Below are 10,343 nucleotides of genomic sequence, written 5' to 3' on the forward strand. Positions count from 1 at the left end.
TGTGCTCTAACAGTATGGGGAGAGCAATTAGAGTCACGTAACAATGTATGTATAAATTTTTGTATGGGAAAAAATAAATTAAAAAAAAAAATACTCCTTTGATTGATTTATCTTCCTTGTGCTTCTAGTTGATGCTGCAAACATCTCAAGTCAAAGTTTCTAACTGCTCTGGAAAAAGTCAGAGTAGACAAGGGCTAAGTGCAGACATGAGCAGCTCCATTTTATAAACAAAGTTTCGACCTTCCATTTTATTCCACTGAACTTCTTTGAAGGGTCCACGAAGATGATTCCACTTGCTATCTTGTAAAACATCACTTTTTGGGAGGTCTTTACACTGACTACGGGGAAACTGAACCAGGATCTTGCTGCCACTTTCAGGGCCATTACGAACTGTGGAGTAAAACCAAAATATCAACACACTCATTTTCCAAATCAGAAAACAACAAGGGTAAATTCCACAACTTCATTCTATTGTGAATACAAAAACCTTGTCTGCCCACCAACTTAAACATTCTTGTTTAAAAATACTTTTCCGTTTCAATATGCTAAGCAAACATGTACTAATTTATATATACCAGGCTGGTATAAATACATCAATTACTGTTTGCAATATAAAAATTAAGCAAGCTGAATTTTGGTTTAAGGATATCAAATGTCCTACATATTTTCAGGAAATTACCAACTTATTTTTTTTTAATGCATTCATTTGATATTTTAGTGATTCAACGAGTTAGTTAATATATACCTATTATATAATGAAACTCAACTATTCAGAATCAGGACTGGGAGGGATAAGGGAAAGATTAATCTGAATTAAGAATTTTAGGTTTTAATAAAGTTTAAACTATTACTCATGAAAGAAGAAAAGGGTATTTTGAAACTTCTATCAGTGAAGACCCAGCAATGTCCAAACCTGCAGATTCAGAAGCTGTGATCCTGTAGGGAAAAGTTCTGAATTACCTACTCTTTCAAATATTTTTAAGGTATTTAGGGAAGATATTAGAAAAGATCACACTAAAAACAGGAGCACCCTAAATATAAGTTTAAACTAGATAACGTACGTGCAAGTGTCTATTATAAAGTCCCTGACTCATCCTATTGCCATCGAATAGATTCCAACTCATAGCGACCCTGTAGGACCAAGTAGAACTGTCCCATAGGGGTTCCAAGGCTGTAAATCTTTACGGAAGCAGACTGCCACAGCTTTCTCCCGAGGAGTGGCTGGTAGGTTCAAGATGCCAACTTTTCAGTAAGCAGCCGAGTGCTTCAACCACTGTGCCACCAGGGCTCCTAGCAGGTGCTTGATAAAACAGCTCTCCTCTCTGTTCCATCCCTTTACCATCTTTAGGATCAGATATCATTCCTTCCAAATTTGCAGCAGTACATTTTTAAAAAGCTAATATCTTTAATCAATTAAAGGCTTAAAACGGCAAGCGTAACAATGCTGACGACAGTTTTCAGTCTCTCTCCTAGGAAACTTATGTTGCTAAGCAAAACATTTTTTATAACTACAGAAAAGAGAAGTAATAACCTCTTGCTCTGAATAGCTATGGTCAGAAAAATGCTCAACATAAATAGTACATTAGCTCACTTACTGCAGAGGTTAATCATTCTTAACTATGTGTAACTATTAAAGCTAAATGTTAAGACCGAACTCCCAATGGTCCCTTCTCATTCAAACAAGCAGACAGTACCTGAGATGGCATAGTCACCACTCGGGGAGGCTACTGTTATGGCGGAGGCATTGCCAATACTCTCTATGGGCCCGAGTCCCACATGATTACTGAAGCTTAGTACTTGCCATCCCATCACCTTGGCTAGCTGCTGAACTGCATGCACCTGATGCTGTGACATCTGTGAAGAAAAAAGGAAACTTTATTGACAATCAGCAGGGATATTTACTTTGCAGTGACTTAGCATAATGATCACAAACTAAACTTGTTGCGGTTTTCACTGCCTAGCACAGGAACCCTATCTTATGTTTGGGGAATCCTCCTCTGGGTGAGTACTGGGGGAGACAGCAGGATGCTACCTCCCACTGCAGAAGCTAAATTAACCTTTCCCTGCCCAGTGGCAGCGGGTCACAGGCACATGACCTAAACTTGGCCAGCTGGAGACTCCCATCTCGATCACTGAATCTGGAGGAAGGTGCACTGAATAGCTTCCATTTGCCGCTCCAAATCCACTCACCAGCTTCCTGTGCCCTCTCGCTTCAGGCTGGGTTCAGGTAACAGGAACCGGGGCAGGATAGCAAGGGAGTGAGGCCAGGGTATTGATTCCCCTGGTTGCTTCCCTGAGAGGCTGTCTCAGCTGGCTGTGCCCCTTGACAACAGACTACTAGTCTTGTCAAGGTGGCCTATTCTCCATGACTCTTTCCTTTAGGGTCCCTATAGCCTCTCCCTCTCCGTATCCCTTCGGACCTATGACTGATACCTACTAAGTCCCCTGAGCCTGGTACTATTAGCAAGTTGCTGCACTATCCCTTGTGGTTCTCCTCCATCCGGACCTTTGTAAATACAATCAATTCTTGTTATTCACAGTAGTTATGTTCTATAAAGTGCTGCAAACACTGAATTAGCGAATACCGAGCTTTGTTCAACCTACAAGTTTTTCACCTCTCTGCACATGTGCATAAGGAGCCCTGGTGGTGCAATGATTAAAGCACTTGGCTGCTAACCGAAAGGTTGTCAATTAGAACCCACCAGCAGCTCCAAAGGAGAAAGATGTGGCAGTCTGCTTCCGTAAAGATTACAGCCTTGAGACCCTATGGGGCAGTCTACTCTATCCTGCAGGGTTGCTATGAGTCAGAATCGACTCCACGGCAGTGGGTTTTGGATGCATGTACATGTCCATGAATGATCACAAAAGCACTGTAAGTATTGACTTTGGGGTTACAAATAAATACTAGTGAGTAGGGAAATTCACAAATACAGAATCCGCGAACAATGTGGACCAACTGTAGGTCCTTAGAGACTCTTCTGGACTTATACTCCTGTGTGCCTGTTTCCTGTTAAGACCCTGGCTGATAGTCAGGGACAATTCAGAATGCATTCTGCCACCAGTGGTGAAGGCAGGAGTGCCAGGCTGGAAACATGGCATTTCCCTCTGTGGGTCTCACTATCTACCTTTCTTTGGTTCCCATCCATTTCTAAGCCTTGTTCATTAGACTTCCCATCAATTCCTATCAATAATTACTTTTTGTGCTTAATTTGAACAATGCTAATTTTGGATATAATCGACCAAGAGTCTGGGCTGCCACACCTCACAAATGCATTTTATTTACATAACACCAGAAAAGCAGATCAGTAGAAAAGATTATTGCTTTAGGGGTGGAAAGTGTCAGTATTTTTTTGAGTTTTCAATAATCTATTTCAAAAATCTATTCTTTTCCATAATTAAGTATTTTCCATAATTCAGTATTTCACCAGATTATCACAACTCCACAGAGGAGATAGGAAAAATACTGCTTTTATTTTATAAATTTGTCCAGTGTGATGCAGCAAGTATGAGGAACAGCTGGGACTAGAACTCCTAACACCTACTCCAGAGCACTGTCCATACTGCTCCTTAATATGAGGAGCTCTTTCTTAAAGGTTAAAATATTCCATTTATTGCTATGGAGAATGGCCATTATTAGTTGTGTATTTGATCCTCCTTTCTCTGATCTTCTTGGGTTAATACTTCTCTACTCATGTGGTCCTGAAGGAGTTGTAAACCTTGGTGAACTTGAAAAACAAAAAAATGTGCTAGTCTCAGAGCTGGTTCTTAATTTTAAACACAAAGTAGAAACAAATCTAGGACAGTTAATCAACATTTTAATTACTCAACAAGTCACAAAACATACGCTAGAAATTAAATAAAATGGCAGAAAAAATTGTTTTCTTATGTACAGTCTAATACTATAAGAATTGAAGTTAAAAGCTTCCACAGAAGGAATTACTGTTAATTTTCATTGACGTCACAATGGTATTAGAGTTACACAGCAGAATATTTTTACTCAGGAGATGCATGCTGAAATATTTAAGGGTGAAGTGTTACACTGTCTGCAAAAAATTTTTAAAAATCACATACATGATAGATAGAGCAACCAAATGTGGAAAAGAGTAATAACTGGTGGACCTCAGTGAGGAAGTGCAGGGTATACTGGTACTCGCTATACTATGTTAAGAGTCTCCATGGAAGATGAACACTGAATGTGGTGGCATTTTACATGATAGTAGCTAGCCCATTCTAAAGACAGACACACAAACCATTTGACTTAAACGAGTTTAAAATTCACAAAGATAATTTAACCAAATACCCACAGCAAACAGTCTGGTTCCTAATTAAATCTTAGTTATAAATCATTGGAAAGCACAAGAACTGATTTCAATACAGCCAACATGCAAATTTCCCTTGGAGATATTTGAACTGCGCGAAGAGTAACCGGCACGTTTTCAGTATTTCATCAGTCAAGAATCTAGTACTATTACAGACACACACACCTACTTTTTTCACTGTCACTTTCGAACAAAATGTACTTTTCCTCCTATTACATAAAACCATTAAAATCTTTTATTAGCTTTGTTTATTTTCATTCAGAATATTTACTACATTTTAACTACTTCTTGCTAAAGGTGTTCTTCAAGGAACTTATTTATGAGATGGTTATGAGAGGAAGGGGCTCAAAACCTGTAGCTGGGTCTGTAACTATTACCTGAGACAGAAGAAAATCCTGTAACTCCTGCTCCTGATGAGACAGTGTAATTACTCTTCCATCTCTGTGTACAACTCGGATCTGCTCAACTCCAATATTTAACTGCAGCTGAATAGACCTTTATAGACACAAATACTAAACATTAGAAATGTTCAAAATTACCTTATACAACGCCACAAACATTGAATCTTTACGTCAAAGGAAAAGAAAACAACAAGACAGTTATAATAATCTACTCCAACACCCATGGTTCGGGGAGAGGTCTTTTTAGAATCAACTAAACACACTCCTACAACACTACCACAGGCCATACTGAGCACCAGGTGACTCAGAAGGATACAGGACAGGAACCACAGCTTGCTGGCAGGGCAGCATCAGCTGCTTCTCTTCTATGGCAGTCCTTGCAGAAGGACACACAGCTGTCTACACAGCAGCAGTACAGCTTAGCTGCAAGGAGATGAGATCCACACTGGTTAGGTGGAAGACCTGCCCTCACTTAGAAACCTCATTCCACATAGGAGCCAAGAGCTCTTGTGACAACTCCATAGGCATGGTTTCCTGGATCCCCATAAGAAACATGTCAGTTTTAAGAGTCAGTCCATCCAGGGAAGCCCAAGATGTCCCCATCAGGTATTTATAGTTCCTCTCAGTCCAGATGTATTTTACCAATTTGGGATCATTTTACCATAAGCAACATCACGTGGTATCATAGGTAACATCTTTCCTAACAGGTTACCAGGGGACTAGAGCTAAAGAAGTAACCAAAAGTCAAATTCTCATGCAGAAAGGGAAAGGTTTTGTTAATCCTTTACCTCTCCGAAAATAATCAGCAAACAACCCAGAATTATGTACAATCTGTTAACCTGGCTTAGGTCAAACAGACATACTCATGAAATAGCTAACGAATAAATAACACGCAGATCACACTCTTGCCAACCGAGCTTGCTATTTTTCAACATATGATCTGTATGGGAAGTGCAAAATTCTCCAAATAATCTAGATGACGAAATGTAGAAAAATAGCACTATTATCTTTCTACATTTGATAGTATCTCATTCCTAACTTGTTTTACAGTAAATATTAAGGAGCAGAACATTTTGGCAATTGTCTACATAAAAATACAATTTTAATTAAATTTTCATATTCCTTTCTAAAAAAAACACAAAACTCAGAAGGCTTAAGGGAAAAGATTTATAAATCTAACCAAATTTCTTTAATTTTTTTTTTTTTTTAAACAAACGTGAGGGAACAGGAATTCTCATCACTACGGGTGGGAGCATACTGGTGCAATTGCTTTGAAGAGCAATTTGGTAATACCCATCACAATTTAAATGTTTTTTATCCTTTGACCCAAGAATTCTAGGAATTTATGCTATACAAATATTCACACATGTACAAAATTACTTTCCTGGTACCCAAGACAAATGATAATCAATAGAAAACTGATTAAAAGTTTTGGTATATACAATGGAACACTATGAGGCTGTAAAAAATAATAGAACAGCTTATATGTATTGATAAGGAATGCTTATTCACCAATATAATACTACTGAGTAAAAGAGGCAAGGTACAAACAGTGTAAAAAAGGGGTGGGTAGGCATGGAAGAAGAATATATATGCTTGTAAACACACAGAATTTCCTAGAAGGATGTAGAAGAAACTGTTCTAAATTATTGCTTCTGAAAAGGGACTAAGAGATGAAGTTGTGAGAAAAAGAACTACCTTCAACTTTAAATAGCATCAGATGACCTTAGCTATAAAAGAGAACATCATACACCTTTTCCTCACTTATCAATGATCTCTTTATGTGACATTTTGCATTTATGACAATAGTAAAAAATCTACTAATTTGTTCACTAACAACATATATCTGGCAGTAACAAAGCCTAAGGTGCGAGGTGAGAGTAATGCTGGCTGTGATTAATGCTGGCTGTGATGATTAAGATTATGTATTAACTTGGCTGAGCCATGATTCTCAGGGGTTTGGCAGTCATGTAATGATGTAGTCATCTTCCAATTTCACATAATGCCGATTTCACATAACAACCTCGTCTTTGGAACCTAACCATGTCAATAAGTGAGGACAGGGTGTACTACTTCTTTCTACTTCCTCTACCCTCCTGTTTCTGTCAAGGCAATTATTATCACTAACCTTTCTTCATAGAAGTTTATAACATTTATACTGGGTGGGTCCTATAACCATAATCCCACAGATGTTTCATCCTAGCTCTAGATGTGAACAATTTAATGCTGATGTTTTCCTTTTTCTTTCCTTTGTGCTCACTCACTCTCTCTCAGCTTTTTATTATAGAAAATTTCCAACACAAACAAAAGTCAGGAAGTGAAATGAAACCCCATGTTCCCACTACCTAGCATTAATGGTTATAACCTTACAGCCAAACTTATTTCACATACATTTAAAACTCACTCTTCAATTCCCACCTATAATTCACTCCCACTATTTTACCATTTCTTTAGGTACAGAGGATGAAAAAATTCTATGATCCAGCTTCATTCCACCATATTTTCCTGAAGTTTGAAGTCTTTTTTTCCCCCACTGTGTACTCTTTTATCTTCTATTTTCCTTACTACCCTCACTTATTTTTCATTGAAATATAGTAAATTAAAAATCTCCCCATTAAAAAAATAACATTATAAATGTACTTTATGCCTATTTTACCTACAGGTGGCAATTTTGTGTGTTGCAGAGTGTTTTGCTCACTGGAGAGACCACTGTGTCTGGTTAAGTCTGTCTGAAATAAAGCAAGTGAAGCTTAAAAAATAAAAAGTACTCACAGATCCTGATAAATGTTTGTCAGTGATTCACTCAGACTGACTTAGGGAAGGGGACTCAGCTACATTGTGCCAGCTGTTAAACTTCAAAGAGGCTCAAATGCAGGCCAAAATCACTCTTTCCTGGCTACTACCCAATTCATACTAACTTGTGATTTGTGAATGCAAATCAAGTAGGCTGCATGTCTGTGAAAGCTGGAGACCAAAGCTATTTCACCCCCTTCACAGACAGGTGTCAGCCAGCTATAAGAGCATACTCACGAACTGGATAAGCCCCATGATCAACACCAGACCAGGGAACAGCTACAGAACTTAGCCTGTTTTTTGGCACAATATGGAGGGTACAGGCTCTATGGTAAATGGCCCTACTTACTTCAAATATTCTAGACCTGCCACAGCCTCTAGCAAGAACTGAAGCAGACTTTGAATCTAAGGAAGTTAGGAGCTTTCTGCTCAATGCCGGGGTTTGTTTTTTTATTATAGTTCAAATATATGACATTTACCTAACAGAAACTATTTTAGACATTCTTATTTCTCATTCTTACAAATACTCTACAGTTGATATAATCTACTGTAATGTTATGCTATCCTGGCAAATGAAAACCAAAACACTTGATCTAATCACTCAGCAATCATCAATACATAAAAAGCAACTTCACATATTAAATGCATAACTTTTATTTTTGATACTTACTTGCATATTTGTTCATAACCTTGTGACGTAATTAAAACCTTCACACTAGACTCATAAACATCATTAATATTTGACCAATGAGCCTGTATCTGAGGATCCTCGATGCGACTTGCTAAGCTGTCAATGGTTGCAGCAGTTCTTTTAAAGACAAGAAGTTAAAAAAAAAATTTGTCTTCATATAAAATAAGATTTTAAATCATTTATCCATTTTATAAAGATTTAAAAACTAAATGGCTTTTTAAAAATACCACCATTTGAAAAGCAAAGACTTGATGTATGGTTTTTAACCTCACATTACAACATACTCGCAGGCACATATTCAGGATTATCACAATTCATGGTGGATTTCGCACCTTTTAACTCTACCCGTTTCCTCCCACTAATGAAAACATATTACATCACAAGTGAGAAAGATATTTCTAAGTACTAACCTAATTTCTACAAAGAAAATCAATCACTGATAAATGTCAGTACTTGATCCCAGGTAACAAATGTCTTGGGCCACACCCATACCTGAGACTCACTGTTGTAATGGAGTTATAATCAAACGCAAGAGAAGCTAGAGACATTTTGCACAATCAAACCTTACACTACAAGAGCGATAAAAATGATAAATACAAATGAAAAATAAGATTTATCAAATGCTCATTATGTGCCAAACATTATAATAAGTGCTTTAATGAATTATACTATTTAATCTTAACAACAACCCTGTAAGGTAAGTGTTACTATTTTCTCCATTTTACAGCTGAAAAAAAAGAACGTTAGAAATGTTAGGTCATTTTCCCAAGGTCACACAGCTGTAAGCTGGTGTATAAAACCCAGGAATCTAATTCTAGAGCCATTAATTTTGCCTTTATATCTTACCTTATACACACCAATCAACAGCCACTGCTTAGAACCAAAGCATAAGTCATGTAAATTAAGCAAACTACTTGGAGGCCCTCAGTTTCTATTTATTTAATTCTAGTACTTGATAGGCAAGAGAAAGAAAAGCCGGGAGGAAAATGGGAGAAAAGGAGACCAGCCGTTAGGGAGACAGGGCTTTACATACGCAGGCTTAGGGTTTGCTCTTTTATACTGTATCTGCCCAGTGCTGGTTTCTTTCAATCTGTTTCTAATTTTCTCTTCTTTTTTCATGATTAACTTCCTGAGAGTGCTTCAAAACTCCTGCAGCAGGTAGATGTACGCCATAACGTTCATCTCAGTATTGCATATAACAACAAACTGGAAATAAAAAACGTCTAGCAGTTGAAAATTGGTAAAAGAAATCACAGAAGGTTTACATAATGGGATATTAAAAACTACTAAATTATCTTTGGAAAGCATTTAATAAAAGATTTAAAAATTTACCATATAATTTTAAGCGAATGCAGGATAGAGTTATAGGATTCAGGATTTCTTTTTTTTAAAAAAAAAAGATAAATATACATACACACTTACACATCCAAATAGACCAGGATGCTACTAGTTCTTCCTGTGTGTTTAGGAGAGCCCTGGTGGTGCAGTGGTTAAGTGCTCAGCTGCTAACCGACAGGTTGGCAGTTCAAACCCAGTCACTCCTCGGAATAAGGTGTGGCAGTCCACTTCCGTAAAGATTACAGCCTTGGAAACCCTACGGGGTAACTCTACTCTGTCCTATAGAGTAGTTATGAGTCGGAATTGACTCGATGGCAACAGGTTTGGTTTAGTTTTGGATGATGTCACAGGTGGGGCTTAATTTTATTTTTATACGATTAGAGTAATATTTCTATAACTAAGGAAAAAAGGAACATTTTTAAAGCTTTGCTGCTTCCAACACTAAAAACTGCTACTCTTAGATAAATAATGGTTCTGAAGGTAGTTATTTCCATGCCCGTCATTTATTTCAGGGAATACTGAATTTTATGGTCAATCAGAAATTTGCAAGACTAATGTCTTAGTTATCTAGTGCTGCTATAGAAGAATTACAAGCGGGTGGCTTTAATAAACAAATTTATTTTCTCACAGTTTAGGAGGCTAGAAGTACAAATTCAGAGTGCCAGCTCTAGGGAATGGCTTTCACTGTCAGCTTTGGAAGAAGGTCCTTGCCTCTTACGAGTTTCTGCTCTTGGGTGACCTTCATGTGGCTTGACATCTCTCCTCCCCCATCTCTGATTAGCTTGCTTGTTTGATCTCTTT

At 37.6% G+C, this 10,343-nt stretch overlaps 1 protein-coding gene across 1 annotated transcript in view; it reads right to left on the reverse strand.

Moving 5' to 3' along the window:
• Positions 1-20: 20 nt before the first annotated feature.
• MED17 (mediator complex subunit 17) overlaps positions 21-10,343 on the reverse strand; it is a 25,730-nt gene continuing 15,407 nt past the window's right edge. The window contains exons 8-11 of the mRNA XM_023739853.1: positions 8,184-8,321; positions 4,697-4,814; positions 1,695-1,854; positions 21-390 (exon numbers count right to left, since the gene is read on the reverse strand). Coding sequence (XP_023595621.1) covers positions 179-390; positions 1,695-1,854; positions 4,697-4,814; positions 8,184-8,321 — 628 coding nt within the window. The 3' untranslated portion in view covers positions 21-178. The remainder of the gene's footprint in view (positions 391-1,694; positions 1,855-4,696; positions 4,815-8,183; positions 8,322-10,343) is intronic.

Source organism: Trichechus manatus, unplaced genomic scaffold (genome assembly GCF_000243295.1).
Source record: "Trichechus manatus latirostris isolate Lorelei unplaced genomic scaffold, TriManLat1.0 scaffold00141, whole genome shotgun sequence".
NCBI lineage: Eukaryota > Metazoa > Chordata > Mammalia > Sirenia > Trichechidae > Trichechus > Trichechus manatus.